At 36.1% G+C, this 27,256-nt stretch overlaps 1 protein-coding gene across 1 annotated transcript in view; it reads right to left on the bottom strand.

Moving 5' to 3' along the window:
• The window catches only part of LOC117332319 (muscle M-line assembly protein unc-89-like), a 135,288-nt gene that overhangs the window by 59,094 nt on the left and 48,938 nt on the right, over positions 1 to 27,256 (bottom strand). Inside the window, 6 exon segments of the mRNA XM_033891204.1 lie at positions 5,306 to 5,590; positions 6,545 to 6,620; positions 6,622 to 6,830; positions 13,094 to 13,744; positions 14,167 to 14,209; positions 15,244 to 16,340. Coding sequence (XP_033747095.1) covers positions 5,306 to 5,590; positions 6,545 to 6,620; positions 6,622 to 6,830; positions 13,094 to 13,744; positions 14,167 to 14,209; positions 15,244 to 16,340 — 2,361 coding nt within the window.

Raw genomic sequence — 27,256 nt, 5'->3', positions numbered from 1 at the left:
CAATATTATAGCCATGTAAAAGATGATTAAATATCATAGATTATCTAAGAAACTACAACTGCCAGATATTGATAGCTGAACTAGAAGAGACCATGGTGATAACCTTACCAAATCAGGACTGGGCCCCTCTAGTAATTACTGTCAATTTTCACCAAGCTTGTATCCTCTGTCATACTCACAGTTCAAAGGTCAAGCTTGCCTGGCAATATACATATACTAAGAGTTCAAAGGTCAACTTTGCCTGCCAAAACAATAGCACTTATTTCTACCCCTCAATTATGCTAAGAATTCAAAGTTTGTCAGTCAATATTTTACTGCTCTGTTATATTCAGAGTTTGAAGGTCAAGAATTTCTGCCAGGTAGACTTTATTTTCATTACAGTGTTTATACTCCCAAGAGTTCAAAAGGTCAACCTTTTAGGGAATAGTCAATAAAACAGCTTCCAAATTGCAGACACAGTAAGTTTTTACAATTTTCTGTTGTATTTTGTCACTGAGTGGTACTATATTCTTATGCTAGTCTGTTTATTTACACAGACTGATGTGAGGCCTGTCAGCTGTACTGCTTTGATGGAAGGCTATATACTGATGGCAGAAAATTGGTTATTTTCTGTATGCATTGAGATCACATATCCCAAATTTATGATAACAACACAATTCTTATCTCTAGTCTGAAAGTAATAACCAGATGATCACTTGTAGTGCCAGCACAGTAGGCACTGTACGGGGAATAACTACTTACATCTTTGTTTTGTGAGCTAAAAAAACTGAGAGACTGAGATGTCCGACTGTTCTTTTCATTATCATACATTGTTTGAAAAAAAAACAAGCATACTGGATATTGCGAAAGCAACCTTGACCTTGGACCCTGAAACTACAACTTGTCCGAGATGTTATTATTTGATACTTCATTGAAATCCCTCAAAGAATTAAGCTGCTAGAGCACTGATAAGCTTTGGCATCAGGTACAAGACCAACAGAGAAGGTACGAGACCAACAGAGAAGGTACCTCAAGTCCATCTAGCTTCACTTGTAGGGACAAATAATGTTACAATCAATCTCCAGTGAAAAAAAAGATCTTTGGCTAAAGCAAATTGTTTCCAACATAATGAATACAGGAATCGTTTGTCACCAAAGTTTTTGCTTGTGACTGAATTAGCAGGCCTGATGTTGACTGAATCAGTATAGGTTCTCAGTATTTACTGATGTTGACTGAATCAGTATAGGTTCTCAGTATTTACTGATGTTGACTGAATCAGTATTGGCCGTCAGTATTTACTGATGTTGGCTGAACCAGTATTATTAGGCCTTTAGTATTTACTGAATCCAGTAAAAAAATTCTGTTGTGAAATTTGTTTCAATTGAATTGAATCAGTGTTGTATTTTGCAATTCTCATGCTAAATTATCAGTTTCATGTTATATTACCTTTTTTTTCTAGAGTACTATCCAATAATGTCTCAGGTAGCTAATGGTGCTGCCAAGGACATTTTACTGGAGTACTATTGCCAGCAGGCAGTTTTTTTATGTACCTACCATATACATCTAGTTGTTATTGCTATCGTTGTTTTTCTAGTACTGTCTGTAAGGAATCTCCAATCAACAACCCTGGAATATTTCCATCTCACTTTGTTTACAAAAACAGCTCTCTTGCTCCATCATCTTTGTTGAGGATACATTAACCTCTAAGTGATGAGTTGGAGTTATTTCCCTTGAAATCCAAGCAACCATACCCCCCCTCCCCCTGGAAATTGGTTTCCTTTTAAATTAAAGTGAGAAACCATATTTTGATGACTGATGTACTCCACTAACTAGAGTATACTGTGTGTGTATCCCCTAAGGTAAGGGGGGGGGGGGGGGGGGGGGGGGATGTACTCCACTAACTAGACTATACTGTGTGTGTATCCCCTGAGGTGAGGGGTGATGTACTCCACTAACTAGAGTATACTGTGTGTATATCCCCTCAGGTGAGGGGGTATTTACTCCACTAACTAGAGTATACTGTGTTTGTATCCCCTGAGTTGAGGGGTGATGTACTCCACTAACTAGAGTATACTGTGTGTGTATCCCCTGAGTTGAGGGGGTGATGTACTCCACTAACTAGAGTATACTGTGTGTGTATCCCCTGAGGTAAGGGTGATGTACTCCACTAACTAGAGTATACTGTGAGTGTATACCCTGAGGTGAGGCCACTAACTAGACTATACTGTGTGTGTATCTCCTGACGTGAGGGGGTGATGTACTCTACTGACTAGAGTATACTGTGTGTGTATCCCCTGAGGTGAGGGGGTGATGTACTCCATTAACTAGAGTATACTGTGTGTGTATCCCCTGAGGTGAGGGGTGATGTACTCCATTAACTAGAGTATACTGTGTGTGTATCCCCTGAGGTGAGGGGGTGATGTACTCCCATTAGCTAGAGTATACTGTGTGTGTATCCCCTGAGGTGAGGGGGTGATGTACTCCACTAACTAGAGTATACTGTGTGTGTATCCCCTGAGGTGAGGGGGTGATGTACTCCACTAACTAGAGTATACTGTGTGTGTATCCCCTGAGGTGAGGGGTGATGTACTCCACTAACTAGAGTATACTGTGTGTGTATCCCCTGAGGTGAGGGGGTGATGTACTCCACAAACTAGAGTATACTGTGTGTGTATCCCCTGAGGTAAGGGGGTGATGTACTCTACTAACCAGAGTATACTGTGTGTGTATCCCCTGAGGTGAGGGGTGATGTCCTCCACTAACTAGAACAACTCTGTGTGTATCCCCTGAGGTGAGGGGGGATGTCCTCCACTTACTAGATTATACTGTGTGTGTATCCCCTGAGGTGAGGGGGTGATGTACTCCATTAACTAGAGTATACTGTGTGTGTATCCCCTGAGGTGAGGGGTGATGTACTCCATTAACTAGAGTATACTGTGTGTGTATCCCCTGATGTAAGGGGGTGATGTACTCTACTGACCAGAGTATACTGTGTGTGTATCCCCTGAGGTGAGGGGGGATGTCCTCCACTTACTAGATTATACTGTGTGTGTATCCCCTGAGGTGAGGGGGTGATGTACTCTACTGACCAGAGTATACTGTGTGTGTATCCCCTGAGGTGAGGGGGGATGTCCTCCATTAACTAGAGTATACTGTGTGTGTATCCCCTGAGGTGAGGGGTGATGTACTCCACTAACTAGAGTATACTGTGTGTGTATCCCCTGAGGTGAGGGGTGATGTACTCCACTTACTAGAGTATACTGTGTGTGTATCCCCTGAGGTGAGTTGGATGTACTCTACTAACTAGAGTATACTGTGTATGTATCCCCTGAGGTGAGGGGTGATGTACTCCACTTACTAGACTATACTGTGTGTGTATCCCCTGAGGTGAGGGGTGATGTAACTTACTAAACTTCACGGTGGTTGTATCCCCAGCAGTTAGACCCCCTGCATAGCTGTGAGGTAGATATCTGACTGATGCTACTTGATACTATTAAATTGTGAGGATTAAAATGTCCACACCAGCACCTACAAATGACTGGCACACTTTCCAGGGGACCTGATGGACTTCTTGATAGGTATCAACCCACACATTTGATATCTCTATAAACCCCAAACATCTGCTCTCGATCTCATTCATCTCTTCCATAATACATAACAACATAACATGGATGCTAAACTTGAGAATTATGCATTTCTTCTTCCTGTGTCTTCCTGCCTTACTATTTTTGAGAAGTATTTCTAAGTGGAATGAGCCATCCCTTTCATCCCGACTATTCCTCAGAGTCAAGCAGGGGTCAAAGGATACAATTTATTTCTCATAATTTTATCTTTAACAAGTGGTCTATCATGGTGAAGACACTTATAGTACTAAACGGTCATTAGAGTAATTTTCATCTTATTGCATAGCTATGAATATTCATAAGGACTTAATTAAAGCTGATAGGTTGATGTTAAGTGTAGGTAAATAGCATGACTTGTTTGTGAAATGTTAATTAAATAAAAAGTGGAAGTGTAAACATGATATGGATGAAGGATGTTTTTTTTTTTTATCAGGCCATCTTTCCCTTCCCAGTAAGTAGAGATGCTATATTCTCACACCATCACCACTCCTGATAAAGATAGCTCCTAGCCATGTGTATTATTTTTTTCATCAAATTCCCCGCATGCTTCAGAAACACAAGCAAACAGTGAGCAAAGTTTTCAAATTTAATACTTTATACTTACTCATTTTTACATCAAAGTGTGTCCAAAAATATTTGACTGTGACACATAAAATAATTAACCTCCCTTTCTGAGTATCTTTGGAAATCTTTTGTAACGAAGGTTGGTATACTGTATTCACCGGTGTACCATGCTCGATACAAGATATTAATTGATATGTGGAAATCTTAATATTGTGCAGTATTTTTAATGTTAGATATCTATCTGGGACTGGTAAGGTGGTCACATTGGTCGGGGAATCCAAATAAGCTTATGTTTAAAGGAGAATTAAGTATGCTATCATTTGGTGAAAATATTCAAATACTACAGAATAGGGTTTCCACAATAAACAAATACATTTGTTGTTTTATCTATATAAAAAGTTTCATGGGAATCTAATTTCTGAAAAAATTTTCCCTTATGATTAGTCAAGTATAACAGTCTGACTTCAAAGCATTTACTGTTGTGTTTCAAAATTGACTAAAATCTAGAAACTCAAAAATTGATATTGTTTTAATTGTCTAGATAGATAAAACATTGAGATAAAATCCAATCCAATGCAATATTTTGATGACTTACTGCTGAAAACTCAAGTTAGATAAAGCTCATGTATGTATATAATACTTAGGGAAAGCGAAAAAGGTAGCAACCATAGCAACAGGATAAGGGAGGAAAAGCCAATGTTTCCACCCTTACAATGAACAATGGAATGATCCAGATTTGATTAATTGAAGTTCCATTGTTAATTGCAGGGGAGGAAACTATATTAAATTATATACAATGAAGCATTAGAAATGGTCAGTCAAATGTTTGTGATGAAATGGTTGTCACATAAAAAATGAACAAGAATTAAATATTATTTTGTTTCAAATTTGATTAACACACTTTTAAAATGTATTAACTATAAACATCTTTATGATGAATTAAGTTGTGAGTTTGAAATGAAAACATCAATTATAAACATCCAATGAAGCACAATGACACTTAGAGGTCGTAAGGTCACCATTTGACCAATGACATCCTCTGTTATATATCACAGACATTGAGGACACAGAAAAAAAGTGTAGTACAAGCACCACAGTGACAGAGAAAAAAAGTCAGATATACAAGCTGTTCAAATTACCTTTCACATTTATTTTACACACTGTCTTTGTCTCGCCGAGATCATTTTTGGCCACACATGCATATTCGCCCTTGTCATCAAGAAATATTTCAGAGATTTCCAGTTTAGCTGTGACACCATCAAAGGTCTGTTTAAAATCAGCCGAGTTACGCTGTATGATTCCATCTTTGTACCATGACACAGTGGATGCCTCCTTCAGCACACATTCCAGTTCGACTGATTGTCCTTCCGTCACAGACTGCTCCTTCAATCTCTTTTTGAATTCAGGCTTTTTTGTGGCTTTCTCTGCATCACAGAAGAAAATATGAAAGTGGCTAATATCAAACAACAATATACTTGCAATATCAAACTGAAAATAAGTGTTCTTTTGGATCAAGGTAAAGAGAACATATGGACGAAGATTTTGTTCAACAGTTTATTCATACATTGTGATGGTCAGATTTGAAAAGTTTCTCCGACAATAAATATGATATCTGCTAGGACAGATGGACCGACTTAACCTATATCTATGTTACAGGATTGTGTGGCGTATCAATGGTAAAGCATGTTTCCCTGAAACTGAGCAAACAACATATGGAACATGTAAATCACAGATAGAAGGTATATATATGTAAACACAGAAACATGTGGTATCTGTATGCTGATCAAATATCATTTCTACATTTCTTCCACACATTTTACACATGTGAACTAAAGCAAATAAACTTTTTCTCTTATCCCACTGAGAAATCCATCACACCTGTTTTCAATAGAAAATCAGGCTTGTAAGAGTAAGAAAGGGGTCATTGTCCATTGATGATATTAGATGCACTTTCATCTTTGTGTAACTGGGTAGGCTAGCACCGTTTTCAGAGTTTTTAGATACACAAGGTTACATAAACATTGACATAGTTATTAAAGGATTGATAACCATATAGTTTTGTGTTGCCTACTTTACAAAATATGCTAAATAGATACAGCAGAAGAATTTTTTTTTAATACATAATTTTTTAATGATGCATTTTTCATATACAAATGTACAATTACAAAGTTCAAACATATTCATATATATACATATGTCATCATATTCTTTTTATTGAATGGTAAGAGGTGGTTCGATAATCAATGTATTTCAGTTAAAGGTTAAAAGATATTATATAATGGGTATGAATTAATACATGTTCTCAGCTTTATAATGGGTACAAGGTTTCATATACTAGGCATATAGTGCTATAAAGATTTCCTAGAAAAGTCACTTACTTTTAATGACAATCTTTGATGTTGTTTCCGCCTCTCCCAGAGGGTTTCGAAAGTTACATTTGTATTCCCCCATGTCATTCATTCCCGGAACTTTTGATAGTGAGGGATGCCTTTCCTGATGGGCCATCGAACTTGGTGTCATATCGTACAGAGGAGCTGAGAGCCTTATTGTCTTTATACCAGGTAACAGTAGGGAGGGGAGAACATGTCACTGCACACTCCAGGGTAGCTGCACTGCCCTCTAGTGCTAGAACTTCCTTCAATGTGGTCCGAATCTCCGGGCAACCTGAAGTGGACATGATAAAGTGTAAACCTTAGATAGAAATCTGAGTTTGTCACCGTGACAACCTTCATCACCTGCCACAGAAACACAAAAAATAAGTCACAAAAATGTATAAACATTAAAAGCACATGGTGGTTAGTTTTCTGGAGCCTTACCATTACCGCCTCCCTAATGTGTTGTCGTAAAAACGAAGGTATGAACCCATATAACAGTGACAGTATTACAGGGGAGAGGTAATGATGATATACAGGTTAATTACCAATGGAGTGAAGGCCAAACAAGACAACATGGTGAATGACAATCAACATACCATACAGTTATATACAATAGATACATAATGATACCAACAAGGTTGTCAAAGGTTTCATCTATAGTCACAACAAGGAGGAGCCGACAAGTGGGTGGATACGTTGATATGGGGAGTATATAAGGAAACCTGGTAAAAACAAGGAAGGAAATGCATGGAGACTTTGGTATGGGGAAGTGGTAAGCATCAATCAAACATACAGTGGAGAAAACAGTGACAACTACTGTCTGAGGCCAGACAACTATTTATTTACACCCTGCTGGGGAGGCTGGAGGAAAACATGGCCAATTGGGCACATGGAAAGCTTGTACAGTTGAAATGAAAAATATCTGAAATTTCACAAAAAATCAAACAGTAATTCTGTATAGCTAACAGTATGATATTATCATATTAGTAATCATAGACAACAGATAGTTTTTATTCTTTGTCACATTGAAAAGAACTAATGGGCATCTGCTTTGACATTGTAAAGCTAACAATACTAAGTGTACTTTCCTCCTAAAATATATGTTGGTACATTTATGTATCCAGAATATAAGTACATCCTAGCATTACTGACAGACTCAGCAATGTAGCTGCAGTGTAGTTATGACATGTCTGCATCAGGACATGGATGTCCTGGGATAGAGGGCTTTTAAACTCCAGCAGTGTGGTGTAATGACATGTACGAAGTCAAATATAGGAACCAAGGAATGTTCAGATCTGAAAACATGACTGAAGTTCCCACCTTCCTACAGAGGCCAATACCATATGTAAATCTGTAAATGGACCCCTCTCTGTGGTGACTTAACTGTATGTATGACACCTCACACCACTGACACCTTCTCCACGGTGACCAATGTAATCTTTATATTGACCCCTCTCTGTGGTGACTTAACTGTATGTATGACACCTCACACCCTCTCTGTGGTGACTTAACTGTATGTATGACCCCTCACACCACTGACACCTACTCCGTGGTTACCACTATAATCTTTATACTGACCCCTCACACCGCTGACACCTTCTCCACGGTGACCAATGTAATCTTTATATTGACACCTCAGACCATTGATATATCTCCATGGTTACCATACCTCTTTATACCGACCCTCGATAGTGACCAATAGATAATCTACAATATTTCTGTTCAGTGACCCCTCTCTATGTTGTAAAATACATTATATTTTAACTTCTGTCTGAAATTACTTGCAAATTTTTGCCATAAAATGGTGTGGTACTATATTTTCTGTCATCTACATCGACATTTTTGATCAAATAATTATTTATCGATAAAAAGATCAGAATTGATAACTTAACATTTAATTACAAAGTTACCATCAAAAAGATTATTTTTAGAGCAATACCTACAAAAAGAAAACAAAAAATTATTTTGGATACAGGACTCAATTAACATAGAAATATTTCAATCTTTATCAAAAGTTAATGTAAAATATCAATTATAAAAAATTTAAACTTAAAAACTTGTGAAGGAGTTATTCAAAATCAATCATTTTTATACCCATGAACAAACCAATGAAAATGAAATATATTCTTTACAGACCAATAAAATACAGGTAAATGTCTAACAAAATATTCAAAAGATAGTTATAACAATACATAGGTGACAAAGCACAACATGATTGTTACCTGTATCCTGGAACATGGTTGGGACTATTCCTATATGGAGAAGTGTAATGTTTACCATCCGGTCCCCATGACGATAGCTTCTGTAGCCAGGTGAGAGAGGCCTACTCTATGTTTACGCGTGCTCTGTTTAGCGTTGAAATACCCTAAATTGATTTCTACAGTGAGAACTAGTGAATTCCTGGCATAGAGAAGATTTGGCAAACTCAAGCGCGGGAAGGAAATGTTAAACATCAATGGGTAGTTGTAGAGAGAGTCGCACCTCCTCCGTAACTCACAGACGTTACTGGAATACTTCAGTCTAAAGTTTATAATAGACTAAGGTAGTAGCTATATTAACTTTGATTAACTATTGTACAGCACACAAGACAAGAGTTGGGCAGCTTCTGTTCAACAATTGTTTAATGATGATATGATACAGAGCACTCGTCTTCCAAAAATAACAACTTTTCTAATTATGCAAACAAGAAATGGTTACATTGGTATCATAAGAATAAACTCCCTTGGTAGACATAAAAAATTACTTCTGGCAAAAGAAACAGGAAATAATTGAATAAAAGAAACACCTGCACCATCCAATAAACAGAATCCATGAAGCTTGTAAAATGTCTTCTCTCCTATTGTATATATCTAAATTATTTATTATAGAATCATTTCTCTTGCTGAGGTTTTGCTTTAAAATTTGGCAAACTGAGAAAAGTAATAGACTTTGCAGGAATAATGCATGGAATTTTCTGTCTCTCTGGTAGACAGCCGTGAAGAGATAAGCTGTTCAATTTGGACCCAAGCCAATTCGGGCAAAATTGGAATTCACAATATTATGGAGGAAGGGAGATAACTCCAGGACACTTACACATTTTGGATATTAGCTGTCTATTTATCAATGGCCTGATAGTGTGATAAGATCAGGCTAATAACCAGCAGTTTGGAAGCTAATCCCTCACACAGAACACACCCCTCAATCATAATAAATATTTCACATATCTACACACTAATTTGTTCACTCAACTTTCACAGATAGATACAGGCATTGTATTTTATCCAAGATCGACCTACATTCAGACAACCATCACATGCTTATATTCCTCTGCAAATCCCTCCTCCCAACTCTACCTATATTCAATTAATTTTACTGAGGAGAAATACAACATCAACTTAAGTCAGGATTGTGATATACTGGCACTAAAACCAGGAACTAACTGTAGGGATTGATTAAGGAGAGGTGACAAAGCTTTTAGATCATAAAAAAGCAACCAAAATAATTGATGTTCTTTAATTAGAGGTGCTGACAAAAACTGAGACCTAGTTACCCCCACAATGTAGGAATATAATTTACCTGTTAAACATTGCTACAATGTGTATTTTTACCTGTTACACCACAAAGTATATATATATTTTACCGAGGTGAATACAAATATCAAGTATAATTTTAACTTTTCCCCTAAATATCAGTGATATGAAATACATAGGAGATAAACCTAAGATAATCAAAATATCATTATTAATATAATGTTTGTTGGAGGGATGTTAATTTCTTTATTGTTGGTTATTAAGCCCTTTCCAACAGCTTATTTTACTAAGGTAATTACATATTACTGGTAATGATTTGGTGAACTCAGGGGAAATGAAGCATGAAGTTATTACCTGGACATAAAATGACCAACCGGCAAAGCATCCTACCATTGAATATAAAACAATTTATACAATGCCCAACCAACAAAGCATCCTACCATTGAATATAAAACAATTTATACAATGCCCAACCAGCAAAGCATCCTACCATTGAATATAAAACAATTTATACAATGCCCAACCAGCAAAGCATCCTGCCATCGAATATAAAACAATTTGTATACTTTGTATGCTACTGAAACAGGTAGGCTCAACTTGAGGAAGATTTGAGAGATCAAATAGAAATCAACACAACACTACATAGTTCATTTTATATTTAGAATCATTTTGTGAAGAATTTTCTTCAAAGCAGCATTTGATCAACAAAGCCTGTTTAGAGATCCAAGAGTGACTGGAATGGTTGGGAGAAAATGGTGCAGTTATTCCTGGCTCCATAGACACAGACACACACGATACTCTCCAATCTATTTGTAGACTTTCCATGGAACACAGTTCAAACAAATTCGAGAGTGAATTTAGATACATGTGTCACTGTGCTGACAGCCACTCACACTGAGTAAAGTGGCCAGAGTCGACAGGACTTAAATCATATCTCCTTATTTCAATTATTTTACCATCAATCTCTGTTAAGTGCTAATGACTGTTGACTGCTGGCCAGCTTCACCACTTCAGCCTCCTGATGGAGTCTCAATGGCCACCATGATACCGGTTTGGTGTAGCTTGTGATAGCTTATGTAAACAAATACTTAATAGCTTTTGTGAATCAGAGACGAATTATGAAAGTTTGTTGAAAATGGCAGTAAAAAGGTATATGTTCCATCAAGATGACAATGCTTCACAATAGAATGTACGAACTTGAAGTAAGGTAGACCTTAGTATTACTTGATGTAGTTCAGTTAACCTGACTTTATTATAACCAGCAAGTAATATCATACACATCACACATTTTTTCTAGGGTCAACTTAATATGAATATTTGAATACTATATAAGCATCATCAGCAGTAAATGATGGTGAATATTTTGGTATTAATGCACACAGGTTTCTGTATGGTTGACATCAACCACAAAGTTGTCCTATATGGGAAAAAAATGCTATAAGAGATGATATAAAAAAAAAATGAACCAATCAGAGATGAAGACACAAATATGGTAAAGTTAAGAATACAAGGATATAACAACCAATCAGGTATCATGACACACAAGGGATTACAACCAATCAAAGGTATCAGGATACATCACAGGTGATTACAACCAATCAGGGTTGAGGTTATAAATGGGATCACAAACATTTAAAGGGCCATCACCAATCAAACAACACGACACAAAAAATGTTAGAATATCTAAACTAATGAGGGGTTAGATGTTTGGATGGTAACACAATGGGGACCAATCAGAGACAACATGACATACTAATCCTCCAATCAGCTACAGGGCAATCAAGCATGTGACATTGGGCTAAGCAAGGGAGATTTTCAAAGCAGTCTTGATTGGTGGAAGGCAGGATACTGAATAATCCCGGTACTGGAGCAGCGTCGGTAATCTGTGCATTGGTAAAGTCACATGGAAACAAATGAAACATCACACAAGAAAATAAGACTTTTCTCTTCTACAGTAGAAACTTACAGGGTGTATATGCTAATTACCTTCATAAAGTACAACATCAGGGGCTCACAAGGCGTATATGCTTATTACGACATTCGGGGCTTATAAGGCGTATAGGCTAAAGTACATTTATAAAGTAGGACATCAGGGGCTTACATGTATATATACATGTGACAGTATACACAACTCTGAAAACATGACATGTTGAAAATGTACTTCCAAGTTGATCTGATACATCAACACTCTCAGTCTAAATGCCTAAAATACAATGACAATTCTGAACAGGTTACAAACACACTTTCTGCTGACACTCCATAAACATTTTCTTTGTAACTTAATAAATTTCCACACATTTTCTAGACAAATTTTAATTTTCCACACATTTTCAAGACAAACTTGCCATATGAATTTGACATTTTTTCATCATCAGACATATTCTCAGATATACAAAATTGTTCTTACACAAGAATTCCAGTTACAAGAATGTGTTTTAGATAGTGGCTGGAGTGATCAAACCTGGATATAGAATGATAAGGATATAGTAGAAACTACACATTAAGGCTTCTATAAGACTTCAGACTGTGATTCACAATACACCTCAATTACAGAAATAATTGTCACCTGGATATTTCGATCATCATTAGTGAAATTAAATATTAATGAAATATAAGACGTTTTATGCTTCAACATATCTGTAATAATTATTATGATGAATATCTAGAACCTTGCTATCTTCCAGAGTTGATCGAGATAGAACACAAAACATACATGGAGTATTGGAAGAGACACCTGCCTGGAGTCCTGACAGACACCAAACTATCATTTTCTGACATGTTTGTATCATAAGCTATATAGCAGTCTCATTACACTACAGCCACGCTACATACGAAGAAAGATTAAATATGTACATCAAAACAAAACAGCAAAACCGATTTTGGCATAATTTTCCAAAACTTTTTTAGTATATGAATAAGATAGTCATAAACATGTTTCTTTTATGTAAACCTTTTTTCATAAACTTAGTTTAACACTAATTAGTCCTTTGACTTATTATATTGCTAATAAAATGGACACTATGAGTGTGTCACATGAACTCACCTGATGGTCTCCCTTGTTGCCCGTAGATGATAATTGTTTCCTCTCGTTCTTCCTCGTCTGACCCAGAAACACTACCGTACCCACTGCTGGTTTTAGACACATTCATTCGCCCACCTGCCTTATCACTAACGTGTTCCTTGGAGGTTTGTTTTGGCGGGAGTAAGGTGTCCATCGGTTTGGACATCTCCACTTTGGCCTCTGCCTTATCCCCCCATGCTTCCCCTTTGGTCACAGAGAAATTATCCGTCTCCAGAGAAATATCATGTTCTTCGATTTCCTCCCCTGAATCATCTCTTTTCTTTCTCACTACATATTTACTACGAGAAAAGTAATCCGACCCTCGCTGTGTGATTTTACGCTTTGATTTGGTCACGTCTTTTTCGTAGTGATAAGTCCCACCAGGAGACGTTAGTTTTGTTTCAATGATTGTATCCCGTTCTTCTTCTTCTGCATTGCTCTCCGATCTACGAAGTTTCATCTTTTGTGTGATGGTGGTATCACCAACATTTTTCTGAGATGTGCTCGACACGGATACCGCACCATCGTCATCTTCTATTATTGATATTGCACTATTTTTCTCTGGCGTAGAATTAACATCCAAGACAAGATGTGGCCTCTGTGGCGTAGTGACCAGTGTTTTGTCACTATTTTCTGAGATTTAAAATAAAACAGATTTCATTATAACTGTTATTATGGGGAAACTGTTAGAAATTAAGAAGAAATATGCTTGATACACAAATAACATACAAATGTGAACAGTATTTGTACATTCTATATATTTTACTAACTCTCAGTAACATTACATCATGTTATTTCATCACGCTTAAATAAGGAAATGATTGATCGGACGTCTGTTCAGACATACAAGGTGATTGATATAAGGGTAGTATGCACATTTTTTCAATATGAGGCCATAAGTACAAACTTGATATAAGGGTAGTATGAGTACAAACTTGGCAGATCTGTTAGTTCTTGTGTAGTAAGCCTAAATTGCTGAACATTTTTAATTTTCCGTTGTGAGTTTAACCTTGTTTCTGACTCATTATGACCTTGACTAGGGAGACTGTACTCACCTTTGTCAGAAAGGGGCGAACTTTTGGCATCAGTAGCAGTCTTCTGAAATAAAAACAAACCAACAAACCATCTTAGCAGTGTTTTTTGTTTGTTTTTTTTTCTTCAAAAATTGACATTATTAGTATTGCCACTGCATGAAGTAAATGTTCTCCCTGATTATATTATAATGGCTATCATTTTGGTAAGAAGTAGGAGGCTTCAGGTCTACTTAACTTGTTTATTAATATCTGTATAAATCCAGTTACCATAACAACTGTACTCATCATTCTTGACAAATTGTATGAGAAAAAATATATAGATATGTTGTTTTTAATTATGATAATTTGATGCAAGAATTCCCTCTTTAATTAATTTTGTTTATTTGGTGAGTTTCCTATCTATTTTCCTGTTCAGTAACATATTTATTCTGTTTATCTGACAGAGAAAACCTACAAATTAACCATTACTTAACATGACTGTCCCGTAGGGTTGTAGTTTGTGTTACAAAACAGGATAGAAATAGATTTTTTATACGAGTTAGGGACCACCATACATCCCAGAGTGTATCCATGTCACCACCTTGTTGTCAGTGTAGTTAATTAGTATGACATAAAAATGTCACGTTTAATAGTGTCATACATCAACTAAACAATTACACCTGGCAATGACAAATTTGTATCTCATATCTAATCTATTTCTATGAAAATTGCAATCCTTCAACCAATAGTCTGGATTGCTTCTTCTCTATACGCTTTTTACTTTTTGAAATTGGATAAAAAATCATTTTGAATTAAAAAGTGAATGTTTGAAGATACATATTTTCAGCAATCAAATTACATTTCTAGACAGCAGCTGGCATAGACATTATGTGAGAATTTCATGAATTTGGAGATTTTGCCAGTTAATCTCAACCCTTTCAGGAATGAAACATAACTTAGCACACATGCACATAAATAGACTCCTTTTTCCCCCACAAATATTTTTACAGTTCCCATCAATATCTAAAGTGTCCATACTTAAATTCCAGGTTTAAATTCTGTGATAATGTATCAGCTAGGCTGGAGTTAACATTTTCTAGGAGATGCTAATATACAAACCTTTATTATTGCTTCCTCAATCTTTTCATTTTCATTAATATCCACTTTTGAGTCTTCAACCAAAAGGTCAAGGTCGTTGGAAGTGCTAACACTGTTTTGTGGTTCATGGTCCACAGCACTGAGTAACTCGGAGAATGCAGCCTCCATGTCTGAGGAATTCAAAACTTCACTGTTTCCTGGAAGTGAACACGACCGCTTCTTTTTCTCTATCCAAGACTTTCCCAAAGCTTCAAAATCACTTCCTTGTTTAATCTCCTCTTTGCCTTTCACATGGTCTTTCTTAGGAGTGATGGCAGACAAAGAGAATCGTCGCTGATACTTGGGACTTGCTTCCCCACATGTAGGTGAGCTAGGTGTTTGGCACGTGTCTAATGAATTGTTTCTTTGGACATGAATGTCCTTGACATTTCCTGAGTCTGTTGACGGAGATGAACCAGATGTCACAGGTGAGGATTGCAATACAGAAGGTGTCGTAGGTGATGACCCAGATAAAGGTGTCGTAGGTGATGACCCAGATAAAGGTGTCGTAGGTGATGACCTTGATGAAGTAGTGGTTGGTGATGATTGTGATGAAGAGGAGGTCGTAGATTTATCTGATGGAGGTGACAATTTTGGTGGAGGAGAAAATGTTCTGCTTGATCGCAAATGTGCAATTGATAATGAGGAATGAAATGTAGGTTTTACTTCTGAAGATTTTGGAACAGGAGAGCCAGCATCTCTACAGACAGAGGGAGAAGATAGGTGGTGAGGCTTGTCTTTGTTTAACACTAAATTATGCTCATCAATTCTACTAGCATCACTTGACCTTCTGTAACTCTTTTTGTTAGCAGTTCCACTGAAATCACTAAACCTTCTCTGGCTATTCACAGGAGTGTGGTCATGTGACTTGTCATCATACCCATTCAGGATCACTTCACTGTTTTGATAACTGATCCCATTCTCTGGAATGTTTGAGTTGTGTCCTACTGTTGTCTGTGGTGATGATGATGATGATGTGGCGTTGGAATCTTTCACAAAGTTTTTTTGCCGCTGTTCGATAAAGCTGTGGTTTGTTGTCAGAATCCTACCATTTACTGGCTGGTCCCCACTCTCTCGCTCTGAAAATACAAACATACAGAATGTTGTCAATGCTTAGAAAGAATTATTGAGGGAAAAATATGTTATATGCAATACCAAATACTCCTTGTGTGTGACACAATAAAGACAAGACTTCAGTTCAAACATGGTATAATGTTAAAGTGAAGCTGATTTGACCTCAGTCCAGACATATGGTATAATGTTAAAGTGAAGCTGATTTGACTTCAGTCCAAACATGGTATAATGTTAAAGTGAAGCTGCATGATTTAAATCACCTTCATCTTTCTGTAATCAAGACTTGTGATAATATATCTTTTATCCGCTTATAAAAAAATTAAAAACTACCAACACAAATCACAGAAAACTTTGTAAACCATATTCCAGTAAAGAATTCTCTCATACTTAGTTTTATTTATCTTTGTTTATGGGGCAGAAATCTTTATTGAACTTATAAATTCCATATGTGAGTAACAACACTGTGAAAATATCATAAAGAATTGACAAATCCAAGGTATTAGATGATATGAAATAAATTTAAGATTTTTATCCAAATAAGTTCTCAAGGCTTATCAAATCCAAGAGATTAGATAAGGGAGATGGCCAATAAAATTGATCCATGCATGCTGTGTGAGGTCAAATCTGGAGGTAATTTAAAACATCAACATAATATTAGTTACAATCAAATGTTATTTATCCTTCAACAAATGGTCTTATTTAGATAAGATTCTTTACAATAAGTATTTAGAATGATGTACGTTATATGGAATTCTTATAAATCTGTAATGTTTTAATAAATACTTTGAAGAATATAAGAGTTTTTTTGCATTTTTTTAAGGCTTTTGGTAAACAGCTAGATGTTTGCACAATCAAAACAATTCTCCCTTCTATAATGCTAATGTAAAAATAGCTCCTTTTCCTATCACAAAAATACAGCCATCGCATACACCACCACATCGATCTACAATAATCAACAGCCATTTCTTCACCAAAATCAGTTTGAAGAGCGTTCCACCCAAACATTTTGAATATGGAAATATTCGCATAATCTGATATCAAGATTATTATTGATTAAAGGAACTTTTTTTTCTACTTTTACAGCAAATATCACTAAACCATAACAGTCTAAGTTGCGAGTTCGTTGTTCGGAAAGCAACATATCAAATATTACTGTCGGTATCTTGATTTTTAATCTTGTTTTCCCTATGTTATATGAAATTAAATCTGTAGTTCTAGTAGCTTCTTTGACTTTGAATCCAAAAGTGTACTGGAAAGTGTGTAAACAGAGTAAGTACTACAGTACCATGGCCATTGGACTAAGTAGCCCGACTTGTACTTAAATCTGCCCTTGCGGTCACGAAGAACAGATTTAAACATATATCTTTTATCAACAATATACTTATATTCCACCCAAGGGTAAAAGCATTATACATCTTAAGCATGCATTGTCCCCGCACCCCTACTACATAATAGCCGTAATCGTTGTTTTCACTACACATTTATTTAGGAAGTTTTGAATTGAAAATTGTTGGATTTGACAAACACAAAAATGATCTTTTTAAATGCTGTTCATGATCTTATCGTTTCACATGTGAAACCGAACACTGCATAGAAGTAAGATGGAGTCAACATGGCACTCATACGACAATAAATCACAGGGAAACAATAGAATATTACCCTCCAATAGTTCAGTATATCATCCCCGACACACTGGCTGACCTTGAACCCAGACATTGGTGTAGATAGGACAATATTGTTATATTTCAGCCTATTGAACAATTTCTGTTTGCTTAATTTCATATATAGGTACAAAAGGGTTTGGTCTAACCCTGACTGAATGATTTGATGAATTATGAAAATGATCCCAGGGCCAGTCAATATTCAAAATCACCTTAGATCACTGGAGACAGACATGTTGTACAGAGTAAACTGATCTACTGAAAGGACATGGATGAACTGTGAGATAATCAACTGTTAGAACACTATTAACAACTGTTTATTTCTTAGGTCTGTAAACTTACTGATATAACCTTTGAACTAACCAATGTGACCTTTGACCTTAAGCATCCCTTTCCTAGTTCCCAATTTATGTGTTATGGACAACAGAACCAAAGAAGGTACCGTATATATACACGCTAGTTTAAGATTCAATTCTAGATCATCACAAATACTATTAGAAAGTCGTGAAGTGATTGCTTTGTATATTTATTCAACTAGTTAAATCTAAACCCATTTTTCAGTACAAATTTGTCTGTGGTATTTGAAATTTGCGGCTAAACATCTACTGGATTATACCCAGACCTAACCCTGGGATAGGTCGCATCATACATTCCGCGTGTACCAGGAGATATCAGTAGTGCATTAAGATGCCTCGACAAAGGGAGTGCACATAAACAATTAAGAGTCCCATAGGGGCTGTATCATAAACAATTAAGAGTCCTATAGGGCCTGTATCATAAACAATGAAGAGGCCCATAGGGTCTGTATCAGTCGCATGGAAACATTTCAATAAACTTGATAGCTCTTTCTAAGCATGAGAATGATTTAGTTCTATACTCAAGCAGGATCTACGGATTCAGCTAAGATATTCCATCAACTAGCCTCGAAAAAATCACAAATAAATCATGGAATAAAATTATGAGAAGCAATCAAATAACTTCAGCAGTTGGAGAAATTAATGATTGAATCAGATATATTTCTTTAAGGTTAATTGTAATTGATTATCATATGTTATTATAACTAAGTTAGAAGTTGGGAGTGACTTGGTGATCTTTGTGGATATATATAAATATGAATGGGAATACCAATACTATTACAGATGTATATCTGTTACTGTATGAATAAGACGATCATCTTAATTACGCCTACTACTGACATTAACGGGTATCCTGTTTCAACATTGTTGAATACCTGTTAAATATAGACATGGAATAGAGATTGAACCAGGAGATATCATCTGATAGACCTCCTCCAAGTCACTCAGGTTCACCCCCCTGACTTCTCTCTACCACAACCACTAAAGCTACAATCTTATTGTACTCTTGATGGAATATTCAGGTGTATAAATAAACAAATATTTATCATTTGTGCATCATTTTACTAGGCATGTTTAATTCTAACACCAGTGCACACTACAAATACATACCAGTCTGCAATATTTGTACAAAGAAACATAACTTTTGGGTGAGAATCCCTAAAACACTACTACCCCAACAAATTAATACTAAGCCCCAATATACAGGTGCTATAATACCTCATCTCCGAACGTCACACGTCTAAATTGTTCTTTTTCTTTACTTCTACTGTGTCCCTCATAACCAACAGGTATCCCACACGTGATTTAAATAACTTTAAAACTATAGAAACCCTAAGTAGAGGTCCCTAGAATATCTCATACAAACTTACCTAGTTCAGAATCATCCATTTCCACACAGAATGATATATCCAAATTTCAACAGCCAGACTTTTTCTAGAGGTAGGAGACAATGAGATGTCCCAGCCAATTATAAAACACACCTGTTGATATTAAGCACTACTACCGTGAGCACATTTTCTAAATACCACAGTCTTTCATTAACTTCACAGATGCCCCTGTCAAATGTGTCGGAATTATTTTAGAATTTTTTTTAGACAAAATTGTCCATATCCAAGAAATGTTATGAACAAAAAGCCAACTCACTTTCTCCACTCCTATAGCTTGTTTCACCTCAGTCCTAACATTTACATACAAACGGTACTGACCTATTTTTATAGAATATTTTAACATTTCAAATTAAAATAAAAACTACCCCACAATCATATCCAGTACGGCATAAACTATGTGATATGATGATCTCGGAGGAAGGGAATTACGATAGCGTAGCAATGAATGGGTCGCCTAAGGTACATCATATCTACTATGAAGGTCTACATCAAGTATGGGTTACATCATGCGCGACTGTCGCGGTGGAGTTACCTTGTCCATTGTCACACGCAGTATACCTATGATACTGACACTAGAGGGAGTGCATGCCATTGTATAGATGTGTATACGCCACATAGATGAAATTTCAAATGTTTCATTACATCGGTGACACACGAGAGGATCAGATTTCAAGATCACTCAAACATTTTATCATCATCATCATGCCATTATGTATTATATATGCAGTAAATTTTTTAATTTCAATTTTTAACTTTACTGATGACAGAAAATGAATTGTTGAATGTAAATACCTGATGGGTCACCTGTACTGTTAGACTGTGTTTTACCTCACCTGTACTGTTAAACTGTGTTTTACCTCACCTGTACTGTTAAACTGTGTTTTACCTCACCTGTACTGTTAAACTGTGTTTTACCTCACAGACTCCTAAACAATTTCCCATGAACAGAAATTGTAGACTATAACTTAGTTGACATAACATCTATATACCTGATGAATGTCCACTATTTAGGAAAATCTAAATACTGGGCTAAAGTCAGTATTGAGATTCAATTTTCATCAAGGAGCTATGGTATTCTACATGATATATCAAATTTAATACAACAGTGTAGCTACACCAAGGGAAAATTTACATTCAAAGTGCAAACAGCGAGACATTTGCTTGATGCATGAATATATTTTGCTGCTGGTGACATGTCACTTTGAATTACTTTTCAATTAACAAGTGTAGGCTCGGTGTAGAGATTTGTCATCAAACACTTTATTTGACACAAATTACTTAGACTAATGGGCTGTGAATATTTCTTTATGCATATTTTTAAAAACATGTCAAGTGATGCATCAGGCTGTAAAACAAATTACTTTCATAGCAATTTAACCCAGAGTGGGGATGCATGAGCATCTCCAAGAGGGAAACTCTTCCAGAGGGAAACCTCTTCCAGAGGGAAACTCTTCCAGAGGGAAACAGTGGATACAAACATCTTTCAGAGGGAAACAGAGTTACAGTGAATAAAGAAATTCTGCAAGAGGGAAACAAAGGATACAAACATCTCCCAGATGGAAAATCTTCAAGAGAGGGAAACAGAATATAAAAACATCTTCGAGGGAGACATGATACAAATATTGTTTGAGAGGGAAACCAAGGATAAATAAAAACATCTACCAGAAGGAAACAGTTGATACAGGAAAATAACTTGTATTTAATGCCTGTATTGTATAAAAAGGTGGTGGGGTATGTACCTTAATAAAGACCTGTGTACAGAAGAAAAGTGGTGGGGCACTCTACCTTAATATATACCTGTGTACAGTAGAAAAGTGGTGGGGCACTCTACCTTAATATATACCTGTGTACAGAAGAAAAGTGGTGGGGCACGCTACCTTAATATATACCTGTGTACAGTAGAAAGTGGTGGGGCACGCTACCTTAATAAAGACCTGTGTACAGTAGAAAAGTGGTGGGGCACTCTACCTTAATATAGACCTGTGTACAGTAGAAAAGTGGTGGGGCACGCTACCTTAATATATACCTGTGTACAGTAGAAAAGTGGTGGGGCACGCTACCTTAACAGGAATATTTCAAAATAGGGTGCCAGAAAAACTTCAAAGTTATTAGTTAAAGAATGTTTGAATATTATTGTAGTTAAAAAAACCCAATATCATTGAAAGCATTGCAAACATTCTTTCTAGTATGTGAATGCAAGTTTGCCATCATAGGAATCATGGTATAATAGTATAATAGTTAGTTATAAAAACTGGAAGGGGAAAGGTACAGCCATCATTTACATATAATATGTCATTATTCTCTTACTGTAGCAGCATTGGCAGCCAGAACTGGTGAAACGAATACACCTGATCAACTTCAGCAAGTTTCCCACACCAAACAGTGATGTTTGAACTAAATTTTTATTATCACACACAAATACCATTATTTTTTATTATCATACCAATCAACCATCCATGAAAACAGGAGTTTATAGACCTAACTTAAATTTCTGATCATTTTCCTGGAACTTTGTAAAATTTTAAACCTCACATAAACATAAAACACTATTAACATCTTTAATATTTTTGGATGACATTATTTACTACAGTCAGTGACTAAGTGAGTGATTTTCTGTCTACAACAGAAAGTCCTGAATTTCTGTCTACAACAGAAAAACAGAACGTCCTGAATTTCTGTCTACAACAGAACGTCCTGAATTTCTGTCTACAAACAGAACGTCCTGAATTTCTGTCTACAAACAGAACATCCCGAGTTTCTGTCTACAACAGAACATCCTGAATTTCTGTCTACAAACAGAACGTCCTGAATTTCTATCTACAAACAGAACGTCCTAAGTGTTAACAAACAGAACATCCTGAATTTCTGTCTACAAACAGAACATCCCGAGTTTCTGTCTACAACAGAACATCCTGAATTTCTATCTACAAACAGAACGTCCTGAGTGTTTACAAACAGAACATCCTGAATTTCTGTCTACAAACAGAACATCCTGAATTTCTATCTACAAACAGAACGTCCTAAGTGTTTACAAACAGAACATCCTGAATTTCTGTCTACAAACAGAACATCCTGAATTTCTATCTACAAACAGAACGTCCTAAGTGTTTACAAACAGAACATCCTGAATTTCTGTCTACAAACAGAACATCCTGAATTTCTATCTACAAACAGAACGTCTTAAGTGTTTACAAACAGAACGTCCTGAATTTCTATCTACAAACAGAACATCCTAAGTGTTTACAAACAGAATGTCCTGAATTTCTGTCTACACACAGAACATCCTGAATTTCTGTCTACAAACAGAACGTCCTGAGTTTCTGTCTCCAAACAGAACGTCCTGAATTTCTGTCTACAAACAGAACGTCCTAAGTGTTAACAAACAGAACGTCCTGAATTTCTGTCTACAAACAGAACGTCCTGAGTTTCTGTCTACAAACAGAACGTCCTAAGTTTTAACACATTAACCCTTTGCCACATGTAAGCGCCTCTGGACGCCTTTACCCCTTGCCACATGTAAGCGCTTCCTGACGCCTTTGCATTATCTCCATGTAAGCGCTTCTCGACGCCTCTACGTTATCTCAATGTAAGCGCCTCTCGACGCCATGCCGGTTCGGTAAACTTAGACATGGAAAATCCCGTGATTGAGAGCAACACCTATCTGGAAATCCCCGATACTATTTTAAGAAGATATCAATGCATCGACCAATCAGATTTGTACACGTCATTCATACGAAAGTTTTTGAATAAATTAACCTAGAAAGTGTGAGTCATGAGTGTAGAAAAGTGTGACAACAACGAGGCGTGATGGCGTCTGTGGCTACGATTTTGCGCGACATTTTTGACGACGATGATGATAATTTAGAGTTTGATGGCTTTGGACCTGAAGACATTGAGTCAGATATTGATCTTAACGATGTTCTAAATGAACAGTCAACAGATAACGAGTCCGAGAATGAGGACGAACGGCGACAAGGTGTACTGCCGCCATTAGGTAATGTTGACTGAGATTTTTCGCCGTAAATGATTTTGTTAGGAAAACGGGGCCAGTACTTCCAGAAAATTTTGATGTTGATACTGCAAGTCCCATTGATTATTTCTACCTTTTCTTCAATGAGAATCAGTTTTCCGCCATAGCTCGACACGCTAATAACTACACTCGCTGGCATTTGTAAAACGAAGGTAGATTTGACCCAAAATGGTCGGATACACATTCCTTCGTCGCGACATCGGATATAGGCTTAAGCCTGAACTGTTGAAATATTCTTGTGAAAACTTTGAAAATTCAGTTTGTTTCATTTGGGAGTTAATGTTGAATCATATCATGTACAGGAATTCAATGAATTATAAATTACATTGTCAAAATATTTTGAAATTTGTCTGTTCTGTTTGTATACAGCTGATTTCGTGGTTATGTGTTGTTGGTTTTATAAAGAAAATAGCACAGAATTAAAATTTAAGAAATTCTGAACATAATTGTAACTTACTAAAAATGTCTAAAACAACTATTTCACTTTCAAAATTAGGTTTAGAAAAATTAATCAAAACAAAGCTTAATTTCTCAAAAACTGCCATTGAGATGGTGTATGTACATTTCAGTCAGCGCAATAATGTTGCATTGCAACAATGTATCATTGCACTATTGGTACAGAGTGCTGAAGTGTTATAACCTGCATGTGGCAAAGGTTAAGTTATACCTGAATACTATATGAGACAGGAAGATCAGGATTTCCTACCTTTTTTCTTACCTAAATGGAACTTTTCTGTCAATGAACCCTTAAATGTCATAATTGTACCACCAAATGTCTTGCTCTTAATCTATAGGATGTACAATTAGCCAACTGACAAGAAGAAGTATCTTAATTAAGTCACAATCAGACAAGTAGAAACATCTTAGCCTACAATCAGCGATCTAGAACATCTTAATCCACAGTCCGACAAGTAGAAACATCTTAGGCTATGATCAGTGATCTAGAAAATCTTATGCCATTATCAGACAAGTAGAAACATCTTAGCTAGGCTACGGTCAGCTATCTAGAACACTTTTTGACACTGTGACTCTCACAACTAGTAATATCTTATACCATAATTTTATGACAAGAAATGGTTATAATGCTATAAAATTCTGACAAATGGTAATTCCTAAATAAATGTGTCTTAACTGGACAAACAAAAATATCTTTGACCTCAATCTGACAACTTCAGGCGCCGTATTAAAATCATATTCTGACAAATTAAAGTCACTGAATTTGTCAAAGAAATCTAATATATATACCATACTTGTGACATACCAGATCTTATCACAGAGAAATCTTCCTGACAGTATGTACAATCTAATTTGATCTTCTACCTGATAGACAAAGATTTTTAAAATTTTTGATAAAAGTAATTTTTTGTCTGAAGGATCTTTTCATCTGGTAGCTGATCAATATCATACCGATACATTTAAAGATAAGTCATACATCAACAGCAGACACTATGATATTTTGAAGTAATTTACATGATTTTGTCATAATCCAAATAATTTGTACCTATAGTAACATGAGAAAAGAGACAATTTTCGTTTCATAAATAAAGATGGTCCGAGTTGCTTCTTCATCATTTTTTAAGACTGTTTTGCAGACTTTTCACATAATGACTTACCTGATAGGTACAATCTGTTAACCACTCCGACAAGTTATGTCTCAAACACAATTTTCAGTATTTAGCAGAGAGTGATATCTTTCCCTTAGTTTTTGAAGTCATCAAAGAATGATACGATTGATCAGTTATTCACAAAAGGAAAGTATCACACAATCTTCATCCTATGAATTTGTCACTAGCAATCACCTACATATGAAAGACATATGAGATGACTATCCTCTCCGCCTCCTGATACCTGTATTATTGACTTAGCTATGAAGCTTAACCATAAAAATGTGGGGTAAAAGGTCAATTTACACTCACCATTAAAAACCTTGACAGCAGTCAACTCCAGACAACGTAAAGCTTGTTCCCACAATATTTAAAACATTACCAATTTATCAGTTTGTTCATCTCCCTGTGTTAAAAACTTTTCTTTGAAATATTTGTTCACACTCAAGAAACAGTTACTGATTTATCCACAGAAAGGGTGTCGTCTGCTCAGATGTAATTCCTAACAGAAGTGACACTAAGCTCCTACTTGAGGACACTTTGAATGGAGGGGAAAACACATGAATACTAAGCAAGTATCAAATTTTGAACTTGTTTTTTATAATTACGTATTTAGAGAAGGCAAAGTATGCTGATTTGTCCATGTTTTTCCTTTTCCCTCTAATCTTACATGCATTGTCAGCCCCGATTACACTGTACCCATCTTGATCTTCTGCGTGGCTTGCGTTTCAGGGATAGAATGACAAATTTGTAAACAATAACTACAAAATTTCAAATTTAAATCCCCGAACAGTCCAACTCAGCTTTAACCCCCGTGAAATCTACCTACCTATGAAGAGAAACTGTCAGACAAAAATATGACCAGTAAATAGTAGGCGCGGACCAACATTTACAAACATCCTAACACATCCAACATAGGCAAACAATAGACATATATCAAGTCCCCAAACCCAAGGTAAATTGACATTTACCATCTTGAATGATTTGCCCCTTTTCCAATAAGTTGGAGTGTTTCGTTTGATAGTGAGATAAATGTATCTTATTGATGACAGATAGCATTGTCGTAAACCTGTTATTAATACCTAACAAACAACTACTATCACAATATGTGGGTCAAATTTCACAATTCCCCTTACATGGGGATTTCAATCTCCTGGTACTAAAAGTAATATTTGATATTTAAAATTCCTTTAAAGTCCCAACACTTTATAAATTCTCTACCGCCATTCAGATATTGGTCATTATTGACAAAGGAAACATGTGCACACGCTGTTGCTACTTCTATGGTTCTATTTTCACTATCTTTGAGGATGGAATAGATCTGTGAAAAAGTTATCTTGACAATATAATCCATGGGGAATACTTTGGTCTTTTTTATACTTTCCATAAAAAGTACATTAATTATGTTTTTCAAACTTTTTGCAAATATATCATAGAAGTCTACTTCTATACAAACCTATGTCTGACAAGTAGTACAGTTCAGTTGACACCAAACTGCCCTAAACTGTTGGTATAAATGAACTCAAAGTTGATCTAATGACCAAATCCGTCGCAGCTTTTTGAAGAGTTAAATTGAAATTTTATCAGACATCACAATCCCAGACGGATTGTACTTTTGAACCGTGATTAGAATCAGAAGAAAACAAGAATCGGGTACCAAACCAGTTCAGATGGTTTACAGAAAACACATATCATTTTTCTCAATTAAGATCCAGTCCTATATATCATTGGTACCCATAGCATTCAGGATAAACTAAGATTGTCTACCATACTAGCTGGTCTTCCATACAGATATGCTTTTCTAAATCTTTTAAATCTATAGTCATTGGTAATTTAACCTCAATAACGTATCTTCAGCCTTTCTACATGAATTTTATGTGTA

This window comes from Pecten maximus, chromosome 8 (assembly GCF_902652985.1).
Source record: "Pecten maximus chromosome 8, xPecMax1.1, whole genome shotgun sequence".
Taxonomy (NCBI): Eukaryota; Metazoa; Mollusca; class Bivalvia; order Pectinida; family Pectinidae; genus Pecten; species Pecten maximus.
The sequence above is the reverse complement of the archived record's forward strand: the minus strand, read 5'-3'. Positions and strand labels throughout refer to the sequence as shown.